The sequence below is a fragment of the Pseudocercospora fijiensis genome, assembly GCF_000340215.1.
Source record: "Pseudocercospora fijiensis CIRAD86 unplaced genomic scaffold MYCFIscaffold_5, whole genome shotgun sequence".
NCBI lineage: Eukaryota > Fungi > Ascomycota > Dothideomycetes > Mycosphaerellales > Mycosphaerellaceae > Pseudocercospora > Pseudocercospora fijiensis.
The window spans coordinates 5,171,316-5,183,167 of NW_006921536.1; the positions used below are offsets into that span (position 1 = coordinate 5,171,316).

The 11,852-nt window shown below is 48.4% G+C and overlaps 5 protein-coding genes across 5 annotated transcripts; 3 read left to right on the plus strand and 2 right to left on the minus strand.

Moving 5' to 3' along the window:
- Positions 1 to 237: 237 nt before the first annotated feature.
- Positions 238 to 619, plus strand: MYCFIDRAFT_82374 (uncharacterized protein; the record flags this gene model as incomplete). The annotated part of the gene is made up of 2 exons (XM_007929564.1): positions 238 to 285; positions 353 to 619. The coding sequence occupies 2 exons, from the start codon at positions 238 to 240 to the stop codon at positions 617 to 619; spliced, it is 315 nt and encodes a 104-aa protein (XP_007927755.1).
- A 51-nt stretch (positions 620 to 670) lies between these two features.
- Positions 671 to 1,352, minus strand: MYCFIDRAFT_88404 (uncharacterized protein; the record flags this gene model as incomplete). Its single annotated transcript, XM_007929635.1, has 3 exons — positions 671 to 971; positions 1,040 to 1,189; positions 1,254 to 1,352. 3 exons carry the CDS (start codon positions 1,350 to 1,352, stop codon positions 873 to 875), a joined length of 348 nt encoding a protein of 115 aa, XP_007927826.1. The 3' UTR covers positions 671 to 872.
- Positions 1,353 to 1,801: 449 nt separating this feature from the next.
- MYCFIDRAFT_40374 (uncharacterized protein) lies at positions 1,802 to 3,229 on the minus strand (the record flags this gene model as incomplete). Its single annotated transcript, XM_007928805.1, has 1 exon — positions 1,802 to 3,229. One exon carries the CDS (start codon positions 3,227 to 3,229, stop codon positions 1,802 to 1,804), a length of 1,428 nt encoding a protein of 475 aa, XP_007926996.1.
- Positions 3,230 to 3,560: 331 nt separating this feature from the next.
- On the plus strand, positions 3,561 to 6,599 carry MYCFIDRAFT_88405 (uncharacterized protein). Its single transcript, XM_007929636.1, has 6 exons — positions 3,561 to 3,761; positions 3,853 to 3,993; positions 4,046 to 4,745; positions 4,800 to 5,028; positions 5,155 to 5,495; positions 5,565 to 6,599. The coding sequence occupies exons 1-6, from the start codon at positions 3,595 to 3,597 to the stop codon at positions 6,369 to 6,371; spliced, it is 2,385 nt and encodes a 794-aa protein (XP_007927827.1). The 5' UTR covers positions 3,561 to 3,594; the 3' UTR covers positions 6,372 to 6,599.
- A 919-nt stretch (positions 6,600 to 7,518) lies between these two features.
- MYCFIDRAFT_82379 (uncharacterized protein) lies at positions 7,519 to 8,640 on the plus strand (the record flags this gene model as incomplete). Its single annotated transcript, XM_007929568.1, has 1 exon — positions 7,519 to 8,640. The coding sequence occupies one exon, from the start codon at positions 7,519 to 7,521 to the stop codon at positions 8,638 to 8,640; it is 1,122 nt and encodes a 373-aa protein (XP_007927759.1).
- Between the last annotated feature and the right edge of the window lie 3,212 nt (positions 8,641 to 11,852).

Sequence of the window (11,852 nt, forward strand, 5' to 3'; positions counted from 1 at the left end):
ACAAAATCCGATTTCGGCGACAAGGAACCTACTTCTTCTTCCCTTGTTGACGATTCGTGCCTAAATAGCCTATATAGCCTGGTATCGTCTTGCATGGAGCTTGGCGTTTATCGACCTGTCACCTATCCGCATTTAGCTTCTGCGAACCGCGCCTAGCCCCGTCCGCCAGCTTCAGCTACAACAGGCACCACGTTCACAACACAACACACCCTCTCCATCGCAAAGTCGCAAACAACCATGGACGCCCTCCTCGAGCAAGCCCGCACAATCTACGAAGGCGAAATCGTAAGTGTTTTGCGCCAGCCAGCCAGCTCCTTTCCTTTCGTATATACATCCTGACACCTGGCTTCAGGACTTCAAAGGCCAACAACTCGCCGAGTACATCACATACGGCTTGCTGTCTATCGTGGGCGCAATCGCATTCCTCGCCGGCTTCATCTCGCAGAATATCTACCAAACGCTATATATCGGGCTCGGCGGCACGGCGCTCTGTTTCCTGATCGTCGTCCCGCAATGGCCTTTCTTCAACCAGAATCCACAACCGTTCTTGCCGTCGAGGAAGGCGTCTAGTGGGATTCAGGGTTTGACAATTGAGGTGGATGGGAAGAAAGTGAGCTAGGGTCATGCTTTGATTTGAAAGGAGAGAGAGATATGGAACTTGAGCATAAAGCGTGGTGTTATGGCGTTCGTACGACACCGGTCTCAATATTCTGCTAGCGCTTTGGGCTAGCATCTCAGCGACTTCAGTTGTCGCTCCTCAATGCAAGTCATGGTATCATCATGCGCCCCGGCTGTAAGGCACTCTTCTTGCCACGAAGCCGTCTATAGTATCGCATCCCCGATTTCGAACTCTTGCGCGTTTCTTTCTCCCCTCATCGTCCGTACTTCTGAAATTCCCAGTCGCGATTGTCAAGCGGGCATACTTGACGTGTCTTGAGCCATCGAGAAATGCAGTGGAAGTGGAAGGCGTGCTGTGCGTAGAGAAGATTGTCAGTTTAAGCTCTTCTTCAAGTCCAGGTTTTTGTGTCGCGTGACATACGTTGCAGATACCCCAAGCGACCGTACACTCCTCGCTCGTGGCAGAAGCTTGATTTGCTTGACAGTCGATACACAGGTCCATGATGTGGTTGCGGCAGATGGCGCAGTTGTCAACAACGATGTCCCAGGCCCAGAGCGCGACTGCGTTCCACTGCACATCATATCAGTACGCGGGCGCGCGCCTATTCAACTACAATCTTTCTCCTTCTGCATACCTTCTTCACTTCGAATCTCTTCTTGCCATCTGTATCGCCTGTGCTTGGTCCCGCCTTCTTGACTTTTGGTGCAGCGTCCGTCATCTCCACATCGGCCATGATTTCTCGAGATATTCAATGATATGTGGCAATTTCGGCCTGGATGTGCGATACTCGAGGGTGTCTGTGTCGCGAGAAGTGTGGAATATGAACTTATGAAGCTTTGAGAAGTGCGGGCCAGGTTCATCACAGCTGCGGCATGTGCTAAAGCTTATCGATAAGTAAGCAAGGCAACAACCCTAAGGCTCTTCTTCACAAAGAAAGCAGCAATCACTTTCATCTCACTTGTGAATTTGCAGAGAGTCGCGATCTCCTGTTCACAACCCTGATAAGATTTGTGCATTCTCAATGCAATTGAAACAATCACCAGCAACAGTAATTCATATTTTAAAAAACGCCATGTTGAATGCATAGGTATCTTGTCTATCGACTATCCCACCAAGCACCGTTGTATCCTTTTAGTCAACACCATCCAAGACATGCAAAACTCGCATTGTTGATGCCGGAGCTTAGTAGAGCACTCTGGTCCTGATCCGGCTTCCCAGATCCTCCAGCTTTTCGTACAAGCCCTTGATATCGCTGACATTCACATTCGAGATATCAGCCATGAGGTATGCAACATCGCCTCTCGAATCGGTCATCTGCTTGTCGACGTTGTGGTCTCCCAATACCTCGTTAACCTTTCGGAGCACACCAGGAACGTTCTTGTGGATGTAAATGACACGAGCGTGGTTGGGCTCCTCGATGGTCAATGATCGGAGAGTGACCTCTGGCATGTTGACAGCGCCCGCGGTGGTACCGAAGTTCACGTAGTTAGCGAGAGCTTCTGCCACCTCGACGCCAATTGCAGATTGTGCCTCTTCTGTTGAGCCTCCGATGTGCGGTGTGAGGATCAGGTTCTTGAGCCCACGTAATTGTTGGGCCCAGTCGTTCAGCTGTGCGTTGAAGTTCTCACCATTCTTGCCTGGTTCATTCGGATAGACGTCGAGTGCCGCACCTGCAAGCTTGCCGTTTTGCATGTATTTTATGAGCGCAGGAATGTCGACGACACTTCCTCTTGAGGCGTTCAACAGGTATGCGCCATTCCTCATCAGCTCCAACTCCTTCTCGCCGACCATGTTCTTGGTCTCATCAAGCTCAGGCACGTGAAGTGTCACAAAATCGGCACCTTGAAGGAGTGCTTGAAGAGATGGCACTTGCTGTGCTGTGCCCAGGCCCATGAGGTTTACGACATCATAGTAGATGACCTTCATGCCCAGTGATTCAGCGAGCACCGAGAGCTGTGCACCAACATGTCCATATCCAACAATACCAAGCGTCTTTCCTCTTACTTCCCAGCAGCCAGATGAGACTTTGTTCCACACACCATTGTGCATCTCCATGCTGCGATCGCTGATCTGCCTTGCCAAAGTGATGATCTCACCAATCATCATCTCTGCAACGGAGCGCGAGTTGCTGAATGGCGAGTTGAAGACAGCAATACCTTGCTCTGCAGCATACTGGAGGTCGACCTGATTTGTTCCGATGCAAAAGCAGCCGATCACGATCAGGTTCTTGGCGTGCTTGAGCACATTCGCTGAGAGATGCGTCTTCGAGCGGATACCAATAACATGCACATGTTGAATCTTCTCAATGAGCTGGTCTTCTGGAAGCGAGCTCTTCAGTGCCTCCACTTGATATCCCTGCTTTTTCAAGATATCTTGTCCGGTCAAGTTCACATTCTCCAGCAGTAGCACCTTGATGTCGGTCGTCTGGAAAGGCTTCAATTGTTTGGCGGAGGCCTTCGGCGGGCCACTGTAGCTGTTCTGAGGGCTGTGGAAGGTCAGGACTGGGCTGGTCGACAATGCGTCTGCAGCTCCAAATGAGCTAGAGACGGTTCGCTGCAGGTTGTTGTGGTCGGCATTGCGGACTGGGATGTCTCTGGCACTGGTAGGCATGCTGAGAGGATTTGCTGAAAGGAAGAATGTGTGTAGGGGAATAGGAAGATCTGAGTAGAGAAGAGTGGCACTTAAGAAACGTGTGTAGGTGTTACAAAGGAAGTATTGTTGGAGTCATAGTTGCTATTCGTCTTCTCACGCTACGCTTTGCTTTCAAGAAAATGCCGCCATCGCAATCGCCATCGCGGTTCCTGGCGATCGAGCGCGGCAATGGCGTCACCAGGCTAGCCGCATTGAGAATCGCCCACAGTACCCTGCATTTCAATCTTCTACCCCTTTACACCCCAACTTATGCGAGCACATTGTTGCCGTCCTGTTGTTCGACCATAATCAAGAGCTGCATCGACGACATACAAGGCCCAGACATGGCTCACAACAACACTTACAAAAGCTACAAAGCCGGCACAACGAAAGTCACGACATGGCTCGTCGACAACGCTCTTCGATGCAAAGCCGAAGTAGACCTGCCAAGCACATCACCGCCAGCAGCCGCGAAGGCCGGCAAGCCAAAGTACATCATTGCCGTGAATCAGTGAGTGTAGCCTGTGCATTCTTGGCAAGACTTCATGCCAGCCATTCACTCACATGACTACGATTCGCTGATGCTGCTGCTCTCACCACAGATACAAGCCAATGGCAGAGGCCATCTCCGCCTCTACTGATCCCAAGATTCGCGTTCCTCGAGCAATCCTCTCGCTTCTGCGGGATGTCATAACCTTGCGCAAACGAGCCGCCCAGTTTTTCAAGAAAATCACTGCGACTAGGTGAATGGAGACTTGTCATTGATCGTCATCGACACTTCTAATGAACGGTCAGACGTCGTCCTGCAGATGAGATCAAAAACGAAGGTCACCAGCACTTTATCTCCATTCTTGAGGATGTTCTCCGCACTCTGAGTCCAGGAAATGCCGCGCCAAACGCCTCCGATGCCACGGAGCTGACGAATCTATTCGAGGCATTGAACGTGGAAGAATTGCAGTCTGAGGCTACCGAGCCTCAAGCCAAGCAGAAGCCACTGGTCGATGCTGATTGCGAGCCCGAGCCCGACGATTTTGACCACGTTTTGGCCATTTTCGCATTCTTCGAAGACCTCCAAGCCTTGCGGAAGCATGTCCAGGCCTTGTGGCTAGACTATCGCTGTGGAAATGTGGACATCATGAGTGCCGCTGTCACGACTGATACGGCATTCAACATGGTCAAACGTAGCTGCAACGAGCTGATCTCTTCACCAGAATTTCATGCTATGAGACAGACCCTTCCCACCGATATGCTCGAGGCATTTGGTCTGAAAGGCAGTCCGGACTATCTCTTGCTATTGGCATTTTTGGTAGATGCCATTGGCGGCGATCCCCGGAAAGTGCCTGAGTGGGCTTGCATGAGCACCTCTAGTTGGCTTGCGAACTTTGCTGATGTCCTTCATCCTCATCGTGTGCCGGTCTTGAGACCTGGCCATTACGGCGTCTATGAGCCCAGACGAGACAGAACAAAGCTCTCAGACAAAGAGCAAGAGCGTGAGGTCTGTTAAATTTTATCATTCATTTGCTCGTAGGAGAGTCGCTGATCTGTGTAGGACTTGATTGTCACGATGGAACTCCTACCCGAGTTCGTGAGAATTTCACGCACAAGCGCCTACGTGCCGGCACAGGATGAACTCACAGCGGGTCTCCGCAAGATGATGGATGCTTGCAAGGCCGAAGCACTTCCAATGTATGCGATATTCTGTTTCGAGATATTGCTCGACATTCATCACGTCTTACGTGAGCACGCCTCACGGCCCTTCAGCCAATTGCAAGGTACCGGTAAGTGAAATGGCGCAGATCTTCGCGCTATCAGCGACAACATCGTATGAGAAAATGGCGGACGACGCTGAGCTGTGTACTACCCTCTAACCCAGAAGGATGCGCTAACAATAACACTTCATACAGCAAAGCGGGTGGTCGATACGATTGACGAATACTTCCGGCTATCTCGCCACAAGTTCATCGAGACTTGGTCTCCTCAGAACGATGAATACCTACGAATGTTGAGCTCTCAAGCAAAAAACTGGGTTCTATCCGACATGCTTGCAAAAGTCCCTGTCTCAGGCCCCGGCGCTGAAGTCAAGCCGCAACCATTTCATCTCCTGAAAAACCACCCAGTCCTTGCAGGTCTCATGGTCTTCAATCTTAATCTCCAGCTTCAAGACGTTGGTATCACACTTTGTAACGCGTGGGGCTCGGTCTTGTATCCCGCTCATCTCTACAATGCTGTTCGCCAGAGCACTGATGTAAGTTGATTCAGACGAAGATTCGGAGTGAGGGAGGAGGGAATAGCTGACTGCTTTGATAATGCTTAGATCGACTTGACTTGGAAGGATATGGAATATTTGCTACAGCTCCACACCGCCAAACGTCTTTTCGTCGGCGCTCCTCCCACAGAGCCCTCAGAGTACCACAAGCGCTTTCTCCTGGCTCTCGGCGGCAGCGCAGTAAACTTTGCTCGTAATCGTCGTGCCGGAGGCCGCTCTATTATTGTTGAGTCGAAGAGAGGCCCACGAGGCCTCAAGACGACCACACCTGTGCGCGATGCTTTTGAGTCAAGATACGTCCGGAACGAGACTGCCGCACTCACGAGACCCAAGCTTGTTGCAATGCTAGCAGTTGCTACCAAAGCCGAACGTGTAGCGCCACCGTCCATCGATCTACAAGCCTTCTCTAAGGAAGTTCTTGCTCAGCAGCACTTCACTGCCATTCAGACCTTACAGATCGTGCGGGAGAGTGTTGCCGGCGAAGAACTTCACCTCCTATTCAACTACTTCGACATGCACTTCCGCGGCTGGAAGCTTCTCGGTACCCTTCAAACACACTTGCATGCGCAGATGGTGAATTATTTCGGCTCGAATTGGATCGAAAATGAGTATGAACTCCCCTACATCGTCGGCTATATCTTCGAAGTCGTTCGAGGCTCCGCACGTGTGGCGGAGGATCTTCGACTGCAGAATCATGGAAGCCAGCTTTTGCACAAGGCAGGTGACGTCCTTTCGACTTGGCTGGGAGAGGAGTTGTCGAAGAACAGCTCGAGTGGTATCATGCAAGCGAAGGCTCTGACTAGTTCGATCGTCTTCGCATATCAGAATGGACTGCTTGAGAGCTTGGCGCAATAAAGCTGGCTATGCACAACGAATCAGCTCCATCGGCATCCCGATGGCGTATGAATGCCATGAAACTCACACAACCGCAACCCGAATCTCATCTGCTGTAGAAGCGCACCTTCTCTCTTCTCAGTCACCATATTCCCTTGGACACAGCATACCGGACGGCGAGGGGCCACGTTCCGCATTAGAAATCCAGGACTCTTCCCTCGACTGTAAGAAGAAAAAACCTATAGCTACTGCTGCTGCTAACCGTCTTCCCAACCTGCCACCGAAACTCCTCCTGGAAATGCTCCATGCTCAAAGTATTCGACATGGAGAGAGACCTCTCATCGCGACCTATATAAAATTTACGACATCTTCATCAAAATCCCCCAAGAAAACTCTTAAGCTATCAATTGATTGCTACTTCCAAGCAGCCATCCATTCACAGTGCTCGACAGATATGTATCTGGTGGTGCTACAGCTCACTCCCGATTGCAGCCGCTTCTAGCTCCTGGCTTTTCATATCAGTCGAGGCAGTAGATCCATCTCGTGGAAAGGAAATTCCGAACAGGATTCGTTAGTAATGATCAGACGTCTATGGACCGTTCTAAACGATGAATTCTGGAGAAGATGATGCATCGTGGCGGCGGATACCTTGTCTCTCGCGGCTTTCGAGATACGCGTGATTGCTATTCGAATGCCGGCCGCTGCTGGCCTTTGGCGAAGTCCGCTGCTCTGCGACCCCATATGGGCTGGACGGAAGCTCAATGCATCCATCACAAGTTCCGAGTCATTCTTGTCATTCTTGTTGGCCTTGGCAGGGATGAACTTCGGCAATTGATGGGATCCTACAGTATGGTAGTCAAGTTATGCCATCAAACTCCGCCAGCTCCACGGAGTCCGAAGTCGTCAAAGCAGTGTGAATTGCTAACTCTTACCAATATCAATAACCCAACGTGTTCCTAAAATTCCTGATAGCATAGCGCGTAGGGCTGACTTCATTCCAGCATCGCTAGCGATTACCGTTCCTCCGTAGAACGTCTTGGCCTTTCTTGTCGACTTCCTAGTGCAGTCGTCCTATCACTTGGCGTGCACGCTTCACAGCCACTATAAAATCCGACTACTTTCCTCCTCTCAATTCCAAGCGAAAGCCGGCCAGCGGACACGAGAAAACATGATCCTTCTAACAACTTCCACAATCCTACTCACAATCTTGACGGCCGGGACCAGTCTCGCAAAGACAATTTACACCGGCGATACATTACAAGGCTACCCGGTCATTTCGCAATTAGACATCACCGATGTCCCTTACAACACCATTTCAAGATTCTGGATATCTCCGGGTGCAGGACAGGGAGGACTAGCCTTTTTTCTTCCGATTTTTGTGGCTCGGGGAACGGAAGAGTCTTCGAATTTTGGGAGGAAGTTGTCCTTCTCAGCTTCGATACATGGAGATGAACTGAACCCGGTGGCGATTGTCCAGAAGATTTTTGCGGGCTTGAATGAGACTGTGGCGGCCGGAGGGTTTCATGGGACTGTGATTGGTCTCCCGACTCAGAATCCGCAGGGGAATTTTTTGAATCAGAGGAATTTTTTCACGAGTTCTTCGAATGGGTTTTTTGTCGATCTCAACAGGAATTTCCCTGGGGAGAGGATCGAGGATGGTGGGAGCTTGGTCCAGTCGTATACCGCCGCGATCTGGAATAATGTCTGGGGAAATACCTCGAATGTCGATGTTGCGGTTGATTTTCACACGCTGTCGACAGGATCCAATGGTCCACTCTGGTGCTATGCCGATTATGCTGCTCCTGGTGTGCAGCGTATTGCTGAGTTGCTGGCTCCGGATATGATCAAGATCGATGCTGGGGAACCGGGATCTATTGAGACCACTTGGGTGCAAGCTGGGGTTCCTGCGATTACTGTCGAAACTGGGCCAGCGAATCTCTGGAATCAGACCCTCATACAGCGAACTGTGGACTTTGCATTCCGGTTAATGGACGACTTGCAGATGACGAATGGCGATACAGCTCTGTCCAATTTGTCAGAGACGTTCATTGCCACGAATTTCTCTGGTCCAAGTGTGGCATACAGCGGATGGGTGGAGATGGATGTAGGCGTGCTTGATGATGTGGAGGAAGGCCAGGTTATTGGCAGAGTGTACAACTCTTGGGGCGACAAATTGCAGGATCTGACGTCCGATGTGACCGGCCGAGTGCTGACTGTCCTTGTCGACCCGGCAGTAGAAGCTGGCGCCGGAGTGGCTACCATCGGATACAATGCAACCAGAGACAGCTGATAGCGGTACCGAGGGGAAATTGCGTCGCATACAGTAAAGCACCAATCAGATCGGTACATGATCATTCCCGAGTCCAACATTAATCTGTCTCCAGCTTGCACCAGGAGAGTTCCTCTCTCGCAGTAAGCTTAAGGTTGGGATGCTCGAGCCGAGCATCATTGGTCTCGTGGAGAATGAGTTTCTAGAGTCGAATGCAGTGGTGATCTCGACGCCAGCGGGAGCCGCTCGGTCCAACGCTCGGGCCCTTGATGTGACAAGAATTCATTGTAGAACCACTGGAGTCTGCCAAGGGAAGCGCTCAGCAATCTCTGGTTGGAAATGTTGATGGGCTTCAGAAACATAAGGTGAAGCAGGGCACGTGAGCCGCCGATTGTGCGTAGAAATCGGCGACTTGTTATCTAGGGCGGAAAGAGTAGTATAAACTCGCTATATATATAGCTCGTATCTATATAATAGGACGCTATATATAGTAAGATACATTCGAGCGGCTTAGGGATATTCTAGCGAATATACGCTCGACTACGGTTAGTAAGTACTATTACTAGTTCTATACCGTTCCGGAGGTCCTAAGGAATAGTTTACCTAGTAAATAGGCTAGTATATAATATATCGAAACAAATTTAAAGCGAGATATATCGAACGTAGAGGCCTATGCCTAATCTTTATACCGAAGAATCTATTATAGTAGGTACAAAACGCCGGGCCTATATATACTCCTATAAGACCGTAGATATCTTATAAGAAGGGTATGTTAGTAGGTAGATAGGGTAGTAGTAGGTACAAGTAGTATTCGATAAGGAGCTAGGAGGAGAGGGAGGAAGGTAGGCAAGTTAGCCTATTGCTAAGCGCCAAGCCCTGCCTAAGGCATTAAGACCCTAGCTTCACTCGAGCCCGGTTATATGCCAATTATATATAACCTCTTTAGTCCTAACATACGCTTCCCTTCTAAAGGCCGCGCCCTCGTAGCTAGTCTTTGTTCTAGTCTTAACCTCTATTACTACTAACTTAGTAGGTCTAATAAGCCGCTTAGTCTGCGCTAAATTAAACGTATAACTACCGATTATATAACTATGTCAAACCTTACCTCCTATATAGCACAATGTCTAACTCTAACTGCGCTATCCCTATATATAATAAACTATAAAGTAATATGTATCTATAAGAATTAAGGGCCTTCGACTAATTATAATACGAGCGCGTCTTCTCTACTATAATAGATAGGCGTACGAGGTATTGTAGCCCTGCCTCCGCTCTAAGTAATGTCGTACCGAGTTCTTTACGTCTACTCTTAAAAGACCTAGCAATGTCCGCTCTCGAGGGTTTATCCGCTTCCGAGGGTTATTATTTACTATCGTAGTTTTACTAGCCCAAATTAGTTAGGTTTAGCAGCCTTTAAGTGTTAACTAATTATATCTTTTTAAAAAACTCAGTTCTTCTAGTTTCTATAGGTAAAGGCTATTATAAGTGTAATAGTTAAGGTTCGCCTCGCTTAAAGGGTCGGAAAGATCGAGAAGTAACCTATTATCCGTAAGATCGACCCTAGCTAGCTTAGCTCTATAGTTTTTGCCCTTAGTTAGTCTATTAGTCGCTTAATCTTTTAACTTAGTTAAAGTTTTGACTCGGCCTTAAAGTTTTGATTAAAGTTTTAATTAAAGGTACCTTAGGCTCGTAGTATAGGTAAGGTTGTCTTTATAAGTATAGTAGCAATAGTAGGTAATGTTTAACAATAGTAGCGCTAGTCGTCTTAGCGCTAACTTCACCTTCTTCTAACTTCCTTCTTTAACTAATAATAACTCGGCAATACTATTACTAATATAGCCGTGTCTGTCCTTTCTTAATAGTAATATACTCTGTAATACTGTTACTAATATAGCCGCGCCGGCCGCGCCGTCCTCGCCGATTACCTAGGCCTCGAGGCCTCGATAGAATAAGGGAACAAGAGGGGGACCTAAATACTAGGAGAAGGGCCCTATAAGGCGCGTTAGTAGAGAGGCAGTTTCCTAAAAGAGTAGCGGATAGTTGGCGCGTTATAGCGCGCTTGTTAACACTCGGTACGCGTTTACTATAGTAGTGTAGTCTTATTGTCCTAGTTTGCCGGCCTCTAATTAGTTAGCTAATAGCACCCCGGGGGTAGCATTGTTCCTAGGCGACACTATAGGCCCTTAGCCTTCTTCTTGTTCTTTGCACTAGTCTAATACTTATCTAATAACTTAGTTATATCTTTAAAAGAACCTTTAGCTTCCTACGAGTCCCATTTAGGCGAATAGCCTTGCTACCTTAATAGGTACTCCTTCTTGCCTTGTCTAGTCCGGTGCTTTAGGATACGTTCTATAGACTATAGTTCTTTACTATTAGCTAGTATGTCCTCGGATTTAGTAGGTGCTTTATCCCCTTCGCGTAGGTAGTACGGCTTAAGGAGGGATACATAGAAGGTGTTATAGATAGTATAATAAGGTAGAAGCTATAACTAATAGGCCTAGGTGCCCCTAGGTTCTCGGATACGGAAAGGGCTAATATACCTTAGTACGAGTTTGGGCCTTGTTTTGCTATTAGGCGAGGGGTGTTTGCGGATACGGAGGTTCTTTATACTAAGCATAACTAGGTCGCCTTGCTTAAAGGTTATTAGAAGGTAGTGTTTGTTATAGTAGGCCTTCTAATAGGCCTAGGCCTTTGCTAGTTTGTTAGCTATCTTAGCGTGAATTTCTCGCATCTTTTAAACCCTCTTAATAGCCGCTAGTGTTTTAGGTTAACCCGCTTCCCTTTCCTTACGCTCGGCCTCGAGCGATAGGGGGTCTTATAGCATAGCAGCGTTCTAGCCTATTATAGCGAAATAAGGTAAAACCTTAGTAGATAAGTAGACACTGTTGTTGTATACGAATTCGGCTAGTTATAGGAGGTTAACCTAGTCGTTAGGGTTCTTATTAATATAGCTGCGTAGGTACTACTATAGCGTAGCATTTTGCCTCTCGGTCTAGCTATCTGTTTGTAGATAGAACGCTATAGATAGGCGATGCTTAAGTCTTAGCTATAGGCATATCTTACTCTAATAGTAAGATGTAAATGTCGAGCCTCTATCGGAGACTATCCCTTTAGGGGTTCCCTAATAGCTATAGAAGATGTATTCTATAGTGACTTAGCTAAGTTAATAAGCTGTCTAATTCCTTCTAGCAGGGATGTAACGAGCGCCCTTAGTAAATCGGTCTACGACGACT

Coding starts and splice junctions, on each gene's coding strand:
- MYCFIDRAFT_88405 (XM_007929636.1), top strand. CDS start 3,595: ATGGCTCACAACAACACTTACAAAAGCTACAAAGCCGGCACAACGAAA. Junction 3,994..4,045: donor AAGAAAATCACTGCGACTAG/GTGAATGGAGAC, acceptor ATGAACGGTCAG/ACGTCGTCCTGCAGATGAGA. Junction 4,746..4,799: donor ACAAAGAGCAAGAGCGTGAG/GTCTGTTAAATT, acceptor TGATCTGTGTAG/GACTTGATTGTCACGATGGA.